Here is an 18722-nt window from a genome sequence, read left to right as displayed (position 1 = left end):
CCCCCAAAATGGAGGAAGAGTAGTAGTATATATATTTATATATCTGGTGGGGTGGGGGGAAGCCACAGAAGGCAATGTTAAAAGGAGCACATGTGAAATTCTCTTTTCCCCCCTCCAAGAAGGGAGATGAACTGTCAGATGGGGAATGCTTGTCGGCGGGGGTGGCAAGAGGAAGAAATGGTGAGGGGGGTGTGTAGGAAAAGGATCCAGATGGTGAGGGGGAAGCTTCCCAAGGAAACGTGGGCGTAAGTCTCCCCCCCCCCGAAAAATGGCTCCTTCGGGGATGGAGGGATGTGGGGGTGGAAGTGCAGAGGGGTGTCCTGTGTTGTTAAAAGGGGGAGTCCACGTACCAAGAAGTGGTTGCCACTGCCTGCCCCCCACCTCAGGAGGGATCGACGTGAGGGGTGGCTTCGCGGAGTATAGTTTGGGGGGTGGGGGAGAGAGGCTGTGCTTCAGTCAGGCTCCACCCTTGCTGAGAACCCCCTTCCTTGGGGGGCTGGGGTTCCCTCCTCACAAACAGAGGCGCCCACAAAAGGATTCAGTCAGAGACACACCTTTATTGTTAAAAGTCGACAGAAAAATAAGGCACACTGGGAAACGGACAGGCGGGAAATCGCCACAGACCTGACCCTCCCCTCGCAAAAGACTTCCTGCGCCCCAATACCTTTCTGCAAAAGTGACCCCTAAAATCCATAATACACACACACACAGACACCTCTCCCAGTGCTTGAGATTTTTGTTCTTCCAGAAGGGCCCCCCCAGTTACACAGGGAAGCATTTGTAGGCTGTAAGGCCCGGCTTTGCCAACCTGGGCCCTCCAGATGCTTTCGGACTACAACTCCCATCAGCCCCAGCCAGCAGAGGCTGATGCGAGTTGTAGTCGAAAAACATCTGGAGAGCCCAGGTTGGAAAAGACTGCTTTGGGTCATGCCCCATCCCAATGGGAACTGTGCTACCTGATGAACTTCATAGAGACCGGTGTTTCCCAAACTTGGGTCTCCAGCTGTTTTTGGACTACAATTCCCATCATCCCTAGTTAGCAGGAACAGTGGTCAGGGATGGTGGGAATTGTAGTCTCAAAACACCTGGAGAACCAAGTTTGAGAAACACTAATCTAGATGATACTGAAACTTCTTCCAACAAACCTGGACCAGGGATGGGCTGTGTCCCTATAACTCCCTTTAATTTGTTTTAAATTATTGTGACCCACCCTGGGACCTTAGGGTGAAGGGTGGGTAATAACCCAATCATAATTACCACCATCATACCGTATTTTTCGCTCTATAAGACGCACCAGACCACAAGACGCACCTTGTCTTTGGAGGAGGAAAACAAGGGAAAAAATATTCTGAATCTCAGAAGCCAGAACATCAAGAGGGATCGCTGCGCAGTGAAAGCAGCAATCCCTCTTACTGTTCTGGCTTCTGGGATAGCTGCGCAGCCTGCATTCGCTCCATAAGACGCACACACATTTCCCCTTACTTTTTAGGAGGGAAAAAGTGAGTCTTATAGAGCAAAAAATACGGTATTTTTAAAAAACACACATACAACCTCAAATGAGAGCCAGAGATCAATTTCCCCCTTGCCATCTTTCCATTTATTGGGAGGGACGTCTGTGTCTCGCCCTGTCACCTCTCCCCTGGGGGAGCAACTGTGCCCCCCACTTCCAGTAGCCAAACACCCCCTCCCCCCTCAGTCAACATCCCCACATCTTTATTCCTGGGGTGCATGGTGGGCAATGCAAAACCATCCATCTGGTCGTTCACATAGTTGAGTAGGAAGGCAGGCCGGACCCCCCCATCCCATCAGAGACGGGATGGGGACCCCCCAGCCACCACCACGGTCTCCCCTGTGATGTAGTCGGCGTCCGGGGAACAGAGGAAGGAGACTATGCCAGAGCAGTCCGTCGGCTCTCCCATCCTGAGGAAGAGAGGGAGGAAAGGGAAACAGTCCGGTTAGCGGGCATTCCTGGTGGAAGCAAGGCAAAGAAAGGATGGAGGCACATGAAACAAGCCCGCAGGATCAGGCCAAGGACCCATCCAGTCCTGCATTCTGTTCTCCCAACGGCCAACCTGATGCCTTTTAGGACGCCTGCAAGCCGGACCTAAGCGCAACAGTACATGAGATTCCCCAGCGAGTGGTTTTCTGTGGCCTCTTGGCAGTGGAGGCAGAATATAGCCGTTGTCCAAGGGCAGGGCCGGGGAAAAGAAGGTGGCAGAGCCTGGTGGGGGAAGGAGATGAGGCCGAGGAATTGGAGGCAGGAGGAGGAAAGGTGAATCTTGGTAAGAGGAGGAAGATGCCGCCAACAAGGCCTGTGGGTAACCAACCCCTAATCCGGGCCTGGATTTTTTTTGCTGTTCAACATAGAACGACCGAGGCTGGAGCTGACAGATCACTCTCAAGTCTTGGGATGCTTGGATGTCCCTCGTTTTATTTCATTATCATTCTGTAAGTTTCTGCATCACCACCACTGCTCTGCCTTCCTGCGTAACCTGGAGAATTTCCAGAAGCAATTCCACAACTGCCACATGTGCAATTTTCTGCAGTTGTCAGTTGGCTTCTTTTCTCTCTCCCCTCTTTTTTTTTTTTAATTAGGCAACTAAAGCGCCTGAGAACCCTGATGCAATAACGATGCTTGCTTTTCATGCACTGTTTAAACCAATGCGCAAATGTGCTGGGGCGCATTTGGGGGGCCAGGAAGCACGCCTGGGCACATGCGCAGTGGGCCAAGCAGAACACAGAAATAAAATTTTAAAAATGAAAGCATAGTAAGATTGCTAAGTACTCCACGCACACAGTCAGGTTATCCTGAATCCTCAAGGCCTGAGGAAACATTTCAGTTGTGAGTGGAATGAAGTTTGTAATCCCAGCCCATGGGGCTCCCAATTAATTAATTTATTACATTTGAATCCCACCTCCAAGCAGCTCAAGGCGGCATACATGGTTCTTCTCCCCCTCCCCATTTTATCCTCACAACAACCCTGCGAGGTAGGTTAGGCTGAGAGGGAATAAGTGGCCTAAGATCACCCAGTGAGTTTAATTATTTGAACCAGCAGCCACGAAATTAAAAGACGCCTGCTTCTTGGGAGAAAAGCAATGACAAACCTAGACAGCATCTTAAAAAGTAGAGACATCACCTTGTGGACAAAGGTCCGTATAGTAAAAGCTATGGTTTTCCCAGTAGTGATGTATGGAAGTGAGAGCTGGACCATAAAGAAGGCTGATCCCCAAAGAATGGATGCTTTTGAATTCTGGTGCTGGAGGAGACTCTGTAGAGTACCATGGACTGCCAGAAGATCAAACCGATCCATTCTGAAGGAAATCAGCCCTGAGAGCTCACTGGAAGGACAGATCCTGAAGCTGAGGCTCCAAGACTTTGGCCACCTCATGAGAAGAGAAGACTCCCTGGAAAAAACCCTGATGTTGGGAAAGATGGAGGGCACAAGGAGAAGGGGATGACAGAGGACGAGATGGTGGGACGGTGTTCTTGAAGCTACCAGCATGAGTTTGACCAAACTGTGGAAGGTAGTGGAAGTCAGGAGTGCCTGGCGTGCTCTGGTCCAGGGGGTCACGAAGAGTCGGACACGACTAAACAACAACTCCCAGGTGCTAGTCAGACACTAAGCAGAAGGGAGAACTTTGTTGAAAGAAAGAACTGTTCAGGCTTGGTTACCTCTAAGCTGAGGATGTTTTTAAGGGTGCCCTGATCTTTAATTCAAAATGTTATGTCTTTCACACCTGGATGAGCATGGGTTCAAGTCAAGGGGAGAAACTGAGGCCACATTTGGGCCTTTTTAGTTTGTTTAAAGGTATGTCAGGGTGGTGGGGAGGAGAGATGACAGACGTGTATAAAAATTATGCATGGTTTGGGAAAAAAACAGATAGGGAAATGTTTTTCTTCCTCACTCATAATACTAGAATTCGCGACCATCCAACATAGCTGAATATTGCTAGCTTCACAGCCAGGCAAAAGGATTTACTTTTTCTCACAATGAACAGTTAAACTTTGAAATTTTGCCCCCTGCCCGTAAGAGGTGGCGACGGCCACCCATTTGAAGAGCTAATAAAGAGGATTAGACAAAATTCATTACCCGCGGCCCTGTGGGATATCTTCAGGAGAAGAAAAGGCTAAGAAGTAAACCCTACAGAAATCTGGAATGAAGTTCCTAAGGGGGTTGGATGGCGCCTTGTACGTCTCCTTCCGGCAACTCCTGCAACCAGGCTGCTGCCAAACATATTGCTCTGCTTTCCTTTGGACCACATCAGCCAGGCTGGGGGGGGGGGTCTTGTTGTCTGGGCAGCCCAGGACCCCCAGACACACCACGCAGGCCTGCGCCCCAGAGAGGCCATTTTGGTTGCTGCTAACGCAGCAGAAACAATGCAGGAGGCAGCAGTTACAAGTTGCGGGTCTCTGGAGCCGCAGCGGGTGTTGCGATTCTCCAGTGGTTCGACTCTGCCCACGGAGGCACACTCCATTGTCTTTCGAGACAGACGGATGCCAACAATGAGACAGATTCATGGGGAGAATAAGGCGATCAATGGCTACCAACCAGAACAGCTATGGTCCACCACATGTTTGGAGGCAAAAAGAGCCAGTGTGGTGTAGTGGTTAAGAGTGGTAGACTCGTAATCTGGTGAACCGGGTTCGCATCTCCGCTCCTCCACATGCAGCTGCTGGGTGACCTTGGGCCAGTCACACTTCTCTGAAGTCTCTCAGCCTCACTCATCTCACAGAGTGTTTGTTGTGGGGGAGGAAGGGAAAGGAGAATGTTAGCCGCTTTGAGACTCCTTAGGGTAGTGATAAAGCGGGATATCAAATCCAAATTTTTCAATAACGCCCATCACTGAAAATTGCAAGTGGGGAGATTGTCACGGCACTCACATCCTGCTTGCAAGTTTTCCCTAGGGGCATCAGGGGCAAGGTGGGCCATTGGCCTGATCCAGCTACAGAGATCTCCTCCTGCTCTTCTTCTATCAGCCTCAAATCTGTCTGCCCATTCTAGAGTCCGCTGGGTTTGGAAAAAAAAAAAAGGTTTTTGTAGGAGACTTTTCCAAAAAAAAATTCCTAATGGCTCCATATTTGCAGCAGGCGGGTTTGCGCATTACTTGCAGAGTGTGCAGCTGGGGAAAGGAGGGGAGGGTTAAACCTCCTCTGCCGAACTGTGCTCTCCGTGAAAATCATCCCCGCCACCCACTTCCAGGCATTTATAGCCTTTTCCCCAGCCTTTACTGCTGTGGGTTTGGGGTGGTGGCAGGAAGCGAGTGAATCCGTGCGTCTGGGGAGGGGCTGTAGTTTGGCAGCAGAGCGCCCCCCCCGCCCTGCTCTGAACACAAATCACAGCTTATCATAAGCTGGTTAAATAATAATAATAATAATAATAAGGATCCCACAATGTATTAACGTTTTGTCACTCGCTTTCATACCGAACCTCCAGATAGGGCTGGGAATGAATGTTCCCGGACTGAAATCCAGGAGAGCGGCTGCCAGCCAGAGTTGACAATACTGAACTAGGTGGACCCCTATAGGTCTGACTCAGGATGAGGTGGTTTTGGATGTACCGCCCATTCTGCATGCAGTGGTGTGCTATGTGCACCCGAGTACGCAAGCTAGGGCCCCATCTGCGGTAGGCCCCAGACGGCTCTCCACAAAAGAATGTGGCTCTCAGCTTGAGAACGGTTCCCCAACTCTGCCCCTAGCAAACGCCAAACGGCTCAGGACCGCAATACCTCAAGGACCGCCTCTCCCCCTATAAACCGACCCAGACCCCGTGTTCCTCTTCTGAGGCCCTTCTTCGTGTGGCTCCTCCGTGAGGGGTCCAGAGGGCAGCAATACAGTGGTACCTCAGGTTAAGTACTTAATTCGTTTCGGAGGTCCGTTCTTAACCTGAAACTGTTCTTAACCTGAAGCACCACTTTAGCTAATGGGGCCTCCTGCTGCCGCCGCAGCACAATTTCTGTTCTCATCCTGAAGCAAAGTTCTTAACCTGAAGCACTATTTCTGGGTTAGCGGAGTCTGTAACCTGAAGCGTATGTAACCCGAGGTACCACTGTACAAGAACGGGCCTTCTCTGTGGTGGCCCCCCGCTTGTGAGATGCTTTCCCCAGGGAGGTTCGCCTGGCACCTTCATTATACACGTTTAGGCGCCAGGCAAAAAAAAACCATTCCTCTTCAACCCTGTCTTTGGCTGTTTAATATTCTACAGGCTTTTAAATGTGTTTGTGGGAGGTGGAGTTTTGTTGCTTTTGATCATTTACTAGTGCTTTTATCTTGGGTTTTGTTTTTTGTCTTTAAATCATCTGAACCTCCCCAAGATCTTCTGATGAAGAGTGACATATAAACCCAATAAATAAATAAATAAAGCTAGAGAGACACCAGAGACCAGAAGTGAGACTTTTTGCATACAGATCAGACCCCCTCCGACACAGCCAAGCCCCATTTCTCAGAAGCATTCCACTGGAAAAAAGGTAAAGGGTAAAGGTAAAAGACCCCCGGACGGTTAAGTCCAGTCAAAGGCAATTATGGGGTTGCAGCACTGGTCTCGCTTTCAGGCCGAGGCAGCTGGTGTTTGTCCACAGACAGCTTTTCAGGTCATGTGGCCAGCAGGACTAAACCGCTTCTGGTGCAACGGGACACCGTGACAGAAACCAGAGCGCATGAAAACGTCATTTATTTTCCTGCCTATTTATCTACTTGCACTGGTGTGCTTTCGAACTGCCAGGTTGGCAGGAGCTGGGACAGAGCAATGGGAGCTCACCCCGTGACAGGGATTCGAACTGCCGATCTTTTGATCGGCAAGCCCAAGAGGCTCAGTGATTTAGACCACAGTGCCACCTGCAGAACTCCTAGAACAAGAGTGAGGAATGGTATCTCCCCAGCAGTCCAGCTCCTCTGCATCCTGCTCCACTGGAGAGCCAGATCTGAGAAGGGGGCGCAGCCACCCACCTGGCCCAGCCCCCCTTTTAACCTGCCCACAAATGATGTTGCATATGTCAGGTGGGTGAGGCCAAAATGGTTCGCCACCCATGTGGTTAGAAGGCAGGCTCCAGAACCAACGGCTGGGATGGGCTTGTGTCCAACATTAGTGGGTGGGCGAGGGGCTTATTTTAAAGAAGAAGAGTTTGGATTTGATATCCCGCCTTTCACTCCCTTTAAGGAGTCTCAAAGCGGCTCACATTCTCCTTTCCCTTCCTCCCCCACAACAAACACTCTGTGAGGTGAGTGGGGCTGAGAGACTTCAGAGAAGTGTGACTGGCCCAAGGTCACCCAGCAGCTGCATGTGGAGGAGTGGAGACGCGAACCCGGTTCCCCAGATTACGAGACTACCGCTCTTAACCACTACACCACAATGGCTCTCAGGGCCCGGTGGCCAATTCAAGTGATGTGGTACAGTCCCCTCAGATTCCGTTTGTGGTCCATAGCTGGCCCACAGACCTGCTGACCGGTGGGGTGATTGTTTGTATAGTGAACGTTACCTCCGTATCCTCATGGTTTGCATCAATTGGTCCCCCATGGTTTTGTCTTGCCAGAGCTTGAAAGAGAAAATGCCCTGTCAGTTTGCCTCTATAATAAAACCAATATTCTGAATTTGTAACTGTAGGTAAAGACATTTTTTTAAAAAAAACAAAAACAAAACAGTCCAATTACAACAGATTTCAACTTCTGTTGACTTTGGGTTGGATTCAGAAAGACAGCATTGCTCTATACGTGTCTGTCTTCGTGGGAGTCCCACCCAAATTCAACAAGGCTTGCTCCCAGTTTTAAGTGTGTATAAGATCAGAGCTGCAGTTAGTTACACCTCGCTCCCATTGAAAGCTATGCCGTCATAGGGTAGGGTGAAAGTGAAACGCTTTAAAAAATAATACATTATAGAACAAAATAAATAAAAAACCAGAAAATTAAAACAGACAGAAGGGGCAGATAAAGAATCCCATAAAAACCCCCAAGAAACAGGAATATCTTGTCAGGTGGAATGAAGTGGAACAGACCTCTTCACCTCGGTCTTTGACACTTGAAATGATCGTTTTCAGAACCCACCCTATTCCTGCGATTGTGATCTGTTCTGACTGCTTTACATTTTTAACTGTTGCAACCCAGCCTGGGAACAGTTGATGAGCAGCTGGTAATAAATGTAGTAATAATCTTAAATTTTTCCAGGCAGGGAGTTCCAAAAGCTGCTCACTGGAACACGAGGTAGCTCTCTCTCTCTCCCCGCCCCATGCCCTAGCCAGTGGAAGCATGCATGCACACTGCAGCATGGGTTCCGTGATGGCGGAAGAAAGGCAGGGGATAAATAAACAAACACAGGAGTCACCTCTGTCCACAGCTTCCCCGATACTCACAGCTGAGCTGAACTTGGTGCGGATCAGGCCGGGGGCCAGTGCGTTGATGCGAATGTTTCTGGGGCCGAGTTCGGAAGCCAGGTTGTGCGTGAGGCCCAGGAGTGCTGTCTTGCTGACGTTGTAGGGGCCCAGGCCCTAAGAGGAGGAAGAGATTTCAGGGGGCTGACAAGACCGTCCCCCTAAGGCTGAAGAAATACAACCTGTGCCGTAAATAATGACTGTGTAACCCGTACAGCACATAGGCGACAATTATTCATACAATTAATATTCTTGTTCAAAAACAATTTTTCACCATTTATCAGGTTTGTGAGAATAAGACTACTACTTACGAAGTGCCATGAAAACTTATAAGCTATCTAAAATAAAGTGAACTTGCAGTGTCAGATTTTACTTTACAACTTCTTGACTCAATTTTTGTTTTTCCTTGGGTTTTTGGGTAAGTTCAAGAAGAAAAGGTAGGTAAGTTCAATGTTCCCGGTAGCTGAAAAGTGCAGACGGAAGACAGGGTGCCAGCGTCCCCCTAAGGCGGCATTCTTCAACCATGGGCACCCAGATGTTGTTGCACCGCAACTTCTGTCCTCTTCCTTAGGGAAGGGATGCAGGCCATCAATGTGGACGGCTTTCAAAATTCAGGGAGGCCGTCAATGTTTACTAGCAATAGCTCCAGCTTGGAAGAGCCGTTCCTGAGTTGGAACCAGTTGCAGGGAATGGCAAGAGTTAATGGCGTTGGTGAACTGATGTCCTGCTTGCATTTTATAATTTTTATTAAATTTTCTGCCTTACAATTTAAAGTATTCATTTATACATCCTTAAGATACCAGTGACTTCCCTTCCTCTCTTTCCATGGTTCATTTTACATATCATAAATTCCTGCATATTTTACAGAAACTATACCATTATTACAACCATCATAACTAACTTACACTGTTGAAGTCATCTGAATGCTGCCGGTGTTTTCAGCTGTACACAGTCATTTCCCATATATTCAATAAACGTTTTCCAATCCTCTCTAAACGTATGTTCTTCTTGTTCTCTTATACTATATGTTAAGTATGCAAACTGTGGATATTCTGTGAACTTAAGTTGCCATTCTTCTTTAGATGGGACCTCACTTGTTTTACAATTTTGGGCTAACAAAACACGGGCCACAGTAGTGGCATACATAACCTTTTTGGACACCCAGGAATTTCAGCAGAAAGGACTCTGTTTGGTTTTTTGGGGGGAAAGTACTTTTAAACATTTTTTTCAATTCGTTATGGATCATTTCCCAGTACTCTTTTACCCTTTTACAAGTCCACCACATATGAAAAAACGTTCCCTCAACCTCTTTGCATCTCCAGCACTTATCTGATTCAGTCTTATACAGTGGTACCTCGGGTTAAATACTTAATTCTGATTCAGTCTTATACAGTGGTACCTCGGGTTAAATACTTAATTCGTTCCGGAGGTCCGTACTTAACCTGAAACTGTTCTTAACCTGATGCACCACTTTAGCTAATGGGGCCTCCTGCTGCTGCCGCGCCGCCAGAGCCCGATTTCTGTTCTCATCCTGAAGCAAAGTTCTTAACCTGAAGCACTATTTCTGGGTTAGCGGAGTCTGTAACCTGAAGCGTATGTAACCCGAGGTACCACTGTGCATCTTAGCAAGCCTACTCGGAGTTAAACACCATCTGTAAATAATTTTCAGGTAGTTCTCCTTCAAAGAACAAGATGCTGTAAACTTCAAGTCACTTTTCCAGAGTTTTTCCCAGAGGTTAAAATCTATATTGTGACCTATTTCCTATTGGGACATCTGGCTGGTCACTGTGAGAATAGGACGCCGGACTAGATGGGCCGCTGCCCTGATCCAGCAGCTGGGATCTTCTAATGTTCTTACTACAGGAAGGGATGGGGAAGTTCTAGACCCAGAAGAACAAGGACAGCATTGGCAGAGTTGACTCACCGGAAACGGGGAATAAGCAGCAATGGAGGAGACGATAACGATGGAGCCGCCTCTGTAAGAAAAAAGCAGGTTAAAAAGAGCGAATGAGGAAGAAGGCTGAGAAGAGTCATGATGGGGATCACGTAAAGTGAGGTGGGCATCTGAAAGGAAAATTCGGCTGCAGAAGTGAGCCCTGAGGAAGGGTGAAGGTGTCAGGACCAGAAAGAGGGGTGGAGTTCACCTCAGAAAAATTGCTTGTGGTTCAAGTGTTGGCCATGCCTCAGTGAGTCTTGGGTTCAAATCTCCGCTCCGCCATGTTACTCACTGAGTGCTTTGGGGTCTATTGTCACCTGATAAAATGGTCGGTGGTTACTGAACCCACAGAGGGACTGAAAACATCTCAAACAAGGGTGTTGGCCATGAGGTCTAGCAACATGGCCTCAGCTCTGTACCAGATAAAGGCCTACTGAGTCCCTCCCCCAATAATTCCTCAGATATGCCCCATAGTTCCCCCCAAATGTCAGTGGTCAAGCCACTGAATGGCTCCTGGCCCGCCTTTATGAAAGGCAACCTTCTCCGCAAGTCCCATGTCAGGAGTGTGTGCCGGAGCCAGGCCCTGTGACCAGTAGGGCTTCGCAGGACTGGGGCCTTCCTAAGTTTGTTCTGGAGAGGCAAGGCACAGCCGCACAGGTGAGGCTGCTTGGTAACTCACTGCACCCGATAGCAAGAGCTGGGAAGGGATATAAGGTCAGCATTTCCCTTCAGCTCTTTGCCACAGCAATTCGTTTCCTGCCTTGCTGCATTTGGCTTCTTGCTTCCCGATCCTCAGACCTTGGCTCCTTGCTTCTCGACCGTCAGACCCTTGACTTCGTGACTCCCTGCTTCCTGACCCTCAGACCCCTGGCTTCTGGACTCTCGTTCCTGCTCCCACCCTGCCATCTTGTCCCCGGTCCCGACATCCTCAGCCAGGACTTGGATCGCCCGTAGACCGGACCGTGACATCCCACAGGTCAACAGAACGGAAGCCTTTCCCCATCAACAGAAGGTGGGTGGACACAGGAAGGGCTACAGAAGTGGGAAGTTTCACAATGAGGGCCAGAAACTTGAAGCAGACATGAAGTGTGACACAGAGCATGACAAGCTCACCACAGAACAGGTGGACTTGCAAGGAGATCTTCGTAGTTATCTGCTTGATCGGCGACCAGAATATAGACAATAATTTTATCGTTGCCACAGAAGATCCCTTGCCCAGCCGCCAAGTTGCCTCTTCCGCAACACGCAAGCACAATAATCCAGGACTCACCCCCTTTTCTCCATGTGAGGTACAACCAGTTTGATCAGCAGGGCTGCGGCCTTCACGTTGATGTCGAAAATCTAATTGAAGATAAAAGAAAGGAGGAAAAGGCTTTTCAAAACCCGTCGCTTGCAAACCTCTCCCACCCACTGCCTAATCACTTTCCCCCTTCATTGTTTTCATATAATTTATACATTGCTTGACTGTAAAAAAAACACACACAACAAAACCCTCAAAGCGGGTTTACAGGAAGCTAAAGGCAATAAAATGAAGGGGGGGGGACCACAACCATACTTTAAACACCCACCCACCCTGCTCTCTGAAACAAGGAGCTGAGAGAGGCCTTCTCTCCCTGAGCAGGAGGAGTGAACCGGCCATCCAGTCTCCCCCAGGACAATGGTGTACCAGGATTTATTTATTTATTATTATTGGATGCAGGTGGCGCTGTGGGTTAAACCACAGAGCCTAGGGCTTGCCGATCAGAAGGTCAGAGGTTCAAATCCCCGTGACAGGGTGAGCTCCCGTTGCTCAGTCCCTGCTCCTACCAACCTAGCAGTTCAAAAGCACATCAAAGTGCAAGTAGATGTTCCCAGTCCAGCGGGAAGGTAAACGGCGTTTCCGTGCGCTGTTCTGGTTCGGCAGAAGCGGCTCAGTCATGCTGGTCACATGACCCGGAAGCTGTACGCCGGCTCCCTCAGCCAATAAAGCGAGATGAGCGCCGCAACCCCACAGTCAGCCACGACTGGACCTAATGGTCAGGGATCCCTTTACCTTTATTATTATTATTATCATTACACACAGCTTTCCCCTCCACGGAACTCAAGGCACATAGCTCTCCTCCCCATTTCACCCACACAGCAGCCCTGCAAAGTCAGCTTAAGGCAGCTTCCTGCATCCCAGCCTTGGTTGTAGCAACACTATATTTCCCAGAAGCCTCTGCTCTACGCCAACTGGGCTGCTTCACCCCACTGGCTGAGCTCGTGCCCCTTTGCTGCCCTGAGAGTCTCATCCTCAGCACCTCAGTCCTTTCCCTCCGCCTGCCCCGAACCCCTTACCTTGTCCCAGACTTCTTCTGTGGCGTCCAGAGTGGAGCCAAAAAAGGGATTCACTGCCGCGTTGGAGACCAGTATGTCGATTCCTCCATAGCGCTCCAGGGCCTGCAGCACAAGGCACACAATGAGCAATGCAAACACGCTACGAATATAATAATAATAATAATAATAATAATAATAATAATAATAATAATAATTTATTATTTATACCCCGCCCATCTGGCTGGGTTTCTCCAGCCACTCTGGGTGGCTTCCAATTGAATATTAAAATACAATAACCTATTAAACATTAAAAGCTTCTCCAAACAGGGAATCTCTGGTTAAAAACCAAGCCCTTCACAGAACATCAGGAGAGCCTGGCCGGTGGGCTTAGAACCATAGAATTATAGCGTTGGGACCCCCAAAGGACATCCAGCCCACCCCCCTGCCATGCGCCCGGTCTTCACAGTGGCCAACCAGATGTTGGCTGAAAGAGACCCTGAGGTGGCAGTTTTTAAGTGTTTTCAGTTTTGTTTTTGATTTTTTTTTTTTTTATGAATATGTTTCCTTTGGAAGGAAAGGTGGGCTATAAGCTGAATACATGTAAATAAACCAATGTTAATAATAAACGCAACACCCCGCTTCGCAGCGCCCCACCCCTTGACAAACATTTCAATCCTACGGGATGCAGATTTGACACAGAGCTGCCCTGTTTGTAACGCAATGAAATTTCTCCTTGCCTGGGAACAAGCAGAAGCCGAAAAACAGGTCTAGCGACAGATATCTTTGGATAGTTGTTGGAAAAGGCAAGCGCACAAAAACATGTGGCAAAAAAAATCCTGGAAGCTGTAGTTTACCACCTCCAGACCGCTAGAATTCCCATCGCCCTCAACAAACTACAGTTCCCAGGATTCTTTGGGGAAAGTTCCATGCTTCAAATGAGTTTTATTAAATGTACAATGTGTATACTGCCAGAGAGCACAGCCACCTCGCCCTGCTCCTCCCGATCCTGAAACCAAAGCGTCTTTTACTGGTGACAGCCAAACCAGGGATACACCATTCCTGGGAATCTATAGGTCTCCTGTTTCCCCATACTTGGGAGATGAGAGACTTGTATAGTCCAACTCCTCCTGAGAGTTGGATGGGATCAAAGTAGGAGCTCCACCCGCCGCAGAGAGAAAGGCCATTTGCTCTCTTGAAATCAGAGCAGAGGAGAATTTCAGGATAGCAAAAAATAATAATTAATAATAATAATAATTTATTATTTATACCCCACCCATCTGGCTGGGCTTCCCAGCCACCCTGGACGGCTTCCAACAAAATATTAAAATACCGTAATACATTAACTTAAAATAAACTTGACCCTCTTTGGTTGGGGAATGGGGGAGAAGAGGAACAGAAAAGGGAGTGTGTAGGGCAGGCTCAGCCCCAGAGATTTTGGTGCCCGAGGTCGGTGGGTGGGTGGGAAATGCCACACAGTTTGACTAATAAAGGTGCAATCTTCCAGAACGTTCTCCTGCGCAAGCCTCGGCTTCTCTGGGCCAACATGGTCAGGCTGCCTCTGTGCGAGACCTACAAAATGGCTGCCTGGAGGATTCTGGGAGTTTTCTAGGCTGCCTACTCTGCTTGCAGCCGTTAGCTTTGCCGTCACCCGTCTGGAGGGCACCCAAGAGTCTTAGGGCAGCACGTTGCAGGAGAAGACGGGTGGCGGGCTAGCTCTCTTTCAAGGAAGGGCAGTTCAAAACCCACCATTCTTATTCTGAGGCGGGCCACCATAAACAAGAAAACAGGCGGCATCCATGCCATAAATTGAAATCACTCTTATACTACTTTAAGCAGTCATGGCTCCCCCCCAGAGAAGTTTATGAAAGGTCTGAGAATTGCTAAGAGACCCCCAATTCCCCTCACAGAATTACAATTCCCAGAGAAACAATTGCTAAACCACGGTAGCTCCCTGAGGGGAACAATGCTCAGCACTCCAAACTACAGTTCCCAGGATTCCTTGGGGCGAAATCATAGAGTTGGAAGAGACCCCAAGGGCCATCGAGTCCAACCCTCTACCAAGCAGGAAACACCATCAGAGCACTCCTGACAAATGGTTGTCAAGCCTCTGCTTAAAGACCTCCAAAGAAGGAGACTCCACCACACTCCTTGGCAGCAAATTCCACTGTCGAGCAGCTCTTACTGTCAGGAAGTTCTTCCTAATGTTTAGGTGGAATCTTCTTTCTTGTAGTTTGGATCCATTGCTCCGTGTCCGCTTCTCTGGAGTAGCAGAAAACAACCTTTCTCCCTCCTCTATGTGACATCCTTTGATATATTTGAACATGGCTGTCATATCACCCCTTAACCTCCTCTTCTCCAGGCTAAACATGCCCAGCTCCCTTAGCCGTTCCTCATAAGGCATCGTTTCCAAGCCTACAGTGCTTTAAATATGTCCCCCCAAGTCAGCCTTGGCTCTCACCGCGTTGATAAGGCGTTGTCTGTCTTCGGCCTTCCCCACATGGCACACCAACCCCGACACGCTCAGGTTCTCCGTCTGTAGCTCAGCGACGGCTCGGTCGACGTTGGCTTGCTTACGGCTGCTCACAACCACGTGGGCGCCATCTTGGGCCAGGCGGCGGGCAATTGCTAAGCCAATTCTGTCAAGAATGCATAAGTTTACAGTCAGTGGTACCTCGGGTTAAGTACTTAATTCGTTCCGGAGGTCTGTTCTTAACCTGAAACTGTTCTTAACCTGAAGCACCACTTTAGCTAATGGGGCCTCCCACTGCTGCCACTGCGAGATTTCTGTTCTCTTCCTGAAACAAAGTTCTTAACCTGAAGCACTATTTCTGGGTTAGCGGAGTCTGTAACCTGAAGCGTATGTAACCTGAAGCGTATGTAACCCGAGGTACCACTGTATTGAGGAAATAAACGAGGCGGGGGGGGGAACTGTCTCCCCAGAAAAGGAGCTGGGAACCTAAGCCTACCCTGGTTTTCAGCACAAAGCTGGATATATTTATTACTGCTGTTTATATAGTACAGTGATACCTTGATTTACAATCATAATCCGCTCCGGAGGTCCGGTTGTAAACCAAAACAGGTTGTAACCCAAGGCGCGCTTTCGCCAATGGGGCCTCAAAAACAAAAAAAATGGTTTGTAATAATAACGAAAAGGGTTGTAAAAAAAAAGGGACACACACTTCAGGGTTTGTGATCCAAAATGGCTGTAATCCAAAACAGTTGCAAACGAGGATAAAATTGATGGACTATGCAGAACTAGACAAACTAACGGGAAGAATCCGAAACCGGCGGGACCAGAGATTCACAGAAGAATTGGTGTAAATTTATGGACTATTTGAAAAGTAGTTGTGATGACCAGATTACATTTGTAGGTTTGCAGGAAGTTTTGTAAAGGGAATAATTGGAAATATTGCAGTATTGAATGAAAAGGATGAGGTTAGTTATGATAATTAAAGGCAATATAAATTTAAGAAATGCGGAAGAAATTATAAAAATGGAAGGTCACCAGAGGTGCTGATGGAAGTCCCAAAAAAGATTGTTTAAGATGTGAAACTTGGTGAAATGTAGGATAATTATGTTTGAAAATTAATAAAAATTATTTTTTTAAAAACGGTTGCAAACCAAGGTACCACTGTACTATTGATGTGCACAAGACTTTGAGAAGCAGTCCAGGTCCCTGCCCTGAGGAAATTACAATCTATAGTTCAACATGGTGTGTGTGTGTCTGCAATTCATAGGAAGGCAAGAGAAGCAATGGCAGTCCAAGATGGTGACCGAGGCAAAGGACAAGATATCCCGCCCTTCTGTTCCATGTATACAAGCCAGCTAGATTGGCCGCTGAATCTTACAGGTAGCTCAGTTGGCAGAGCATGAGACTCTTAATTCCACGGTCGTGGGTTCGAATCCCACACTGGGCAAGATTCCTGCAATGAAAGGGGGTTGGACTAGATGACCGCCGGGGTCCCTTCCAACTCTATGATTCTATCTTATGGCCTGTTTACACCATACACTGAAAGTGCTGTGATACCACGTTAAACTCCCAAAGAATCTGGGGAGCTGTAGTTTAAGGGTGCCAAGCACTCTTAGGCGACCCCAACTCCCTACACAAGGCTACAGTTTCTGGAGTGGTTTAAAAATGTTCCCTCTAATTTCTGTATTTTTTGCTCTATAAGACTCACTTTTTCCCTCCTAAAAAGTAAGGGGAAATGTGTGTGCGTCTTATGGAGCGAATGCAGGCTGCGCAGCTACCCCAGAAGCCAGAACAGCAAGAGGGATTGCTGCTTTCACTGCGCAGCGATCCCTCTTGCTGTTCTGGCTTCTGAGATTCAGAATATTTTTTTTCTTGTTTTCCTCCTCCAAAAACTAGGTGCGTCTTGTGGTCTGGTGCGTCTTATAGAGCGAAAAATACGGTAGTTAATCATTGAGAGCTGGTTGTAATTTAGTGGCCAACAGCCTAATCCTGTGAATGAAGGAATTACTCAGAAGGAAGTTCCATTATATTCAGCAGGGTTTATCACTGGTTAATTGCTGAAAGCTCTTGAAATCTCAGCTTGTCATTAACCTTCAACCCATGGGCTGTGTACGCACCATAGATCTGAACCCCCCCTGCCCCCCAAATCCTGGGAACTGTAGTTTACCACTCACAGACCTACAGTTCCCAGCATCCTTAAACCAGTTTCAGGGATCAGGGGTGGTGTGTCTCGACCAAAATTGATACAATTGTGCCCAAAATGAGCACCAGTGACGGCACTACTTCTCTGCCACCTGAGGCAGTGGTCTCAACCTGCCTAATGCCTGGGCCGGTTCTGACAGGGATTCTTGGTGTGCAGTGGCGTAGCGTGGGGGGTGCAGGGGGGGGCGGCCGCACCAGGCGCAACGTCTGGGGGGGCGCGCTCGCACTCGAGTGCTAAAATCCACAGGTTAGGGGGCGCAAATTACTTGCCTTGCCCCGGGTGCTGACAACCCACGCTACGCCACTGTTGGTGTGTGCATGCACACACGATTTAAATGCATGGTGTGTTTGCAGTCATGATCTTAAGAGAGACACGCCCCAGGCAATTTTTGCACCTTCCATTAAGAGTCCTTTCCTGAAAAGATGAGGACTCTTAATGGAAGGTGCAAAACTTTGTTCATTGACAACACACGATTAGAACAAAAATGCTAAGCGTTCTGATCTTCAGAAGCAGAGCTGGATACGGCTTTTAGGAAACACTACCTTAAAGACTTTCAATCTGATGCTTTGGAGGGTTTTAAAAATCTCCGTTAAAACTCGGGGGTGGGTTCCCGTTCAGCAACAATAAAAACACACACTTATCCCTTAAGCACAGCGGCAGGAATCCTCTTTTTGTCTCCAAAACCGATCCCGAGGGCTTAACGCGACTCGGAGTTCAGCCGTGCAGACTTTCCCTTCCGTCAATTCCACCGCCAGCGAAAGATGCGCCGGGGCAAGAGTACCTCTGAGAGCGCGCAGAGTGCTTCTGCCTCGCCGGCACCCAGTTCCCCCCTGCAAAACCAAAAAGCAACTCCTTCCAGAAAAAGAGCCGAGCCCCAGCGGAGCTTACCCCTCGGTGGAGGCGGTCACCAAGGCCACCTTGTCGGCGAGGGTCCCCCGCGCCTTGGCCCCGGTGCTGCTCATTCTCAGGAGGCGACCGAGCGCTTGCTTGGGCTGCGCGGAGCTGGCGAGGGCGCGCAACATCCTGGCCTCGCGTGGGTCCCGCCTCCCGTGGACTCTGGCGCCTGCAAAAAGTCCAAAGTGGCGAGGCTCCAAATCCAGCCTCCTCGCCTCTTCTCCTCCTTCCCTAACTTAGCACCGCCTGCATTGCAACAGATCCGTTTGCATTGCATTGCATTGCATTGCAACATTGGGCTCTTGCCCAAATCAGGGCTCAAATCTGCCCTTTGCTCGCTTTCCGGCTGTGCGCCGGCTCCTTTGCAACAAAGGATCGCCGCCCCGCCCCCCAAACTCCTCACCTGAGATCCTCTACCCGCGTGGGGAGAAACAGGAAGAGGAGCGCCCAGTTAAGCACCCGAGGGCGGCTAAGAACTGGAAGGACTTTTCCTATTAAAGCACTTTCGCTTTAAATGGGGAGCGCGCGCGAGCGCCCTCTGGCGGCCGACAGCCGCGGCAGGGCCC

General features: G+C 48.8%; 1 protein-coding gene across 2 annotated transcripts; it reads right to left on the bottom strand.

Moving 5' to 3' along the window:
• Positions 1-537: 537 nt before the first annotated feature.
• Positions 538-18691, bottom strand: LOC309355826 (dehydrogenase/reductase SDR family member 4-like). Of its 2 annotated transcripts, XM_081887015.1 has the most exons (9): positions 18560-18691; positions 18151-18325; positions 15048-15225; positions 12611-12712; positions 11565-11635; positions 10283-10334; positions 8341-8475; positions 7474-7529; positions 538-1920 (listed from the first exon to the last, which is right to left on the bottom strand). In XM_081887015.1, exons 2-9 carry the CDS (start codon positions 18282-18284, stop codon positions 1806-1808), a joined length of 843 nt encoding a protein of 280 aa, XP_081743141.1. In that variant the 5' UTR covers positions 18285-18325; positions 18560-18691; the 3' UTR covers positions 538-1805. The 2 variants fall into 2 exon arrangements, with proteins under 2 accessions (XP_081743141.1, XP_081743140.1); XM_081887014.1 differs by lacking the exon at positions 18560-18691 and having other exon boundaries at positions 18151-18544.
• Positions 18692-18722: the final 31 nt, after the last annotated feature.

The sequence above is a fragment of the Podarcis melisellensis genome (assembly GCF_964234715.1).
Source record: "Podarcis melisellensis genome assembly, chromosome: 13".
Lineage (NCBI taxonomy): Eukaryota > Metazoa > Chordata > Lepidosauria > Squamata > Lacertidae > Podarcis > Podarcis melisellensis.
Note: the sequence above shows the minus strand (reverse complement) of the source record. Positions and strands in the feature narration are given on the sequence as shown.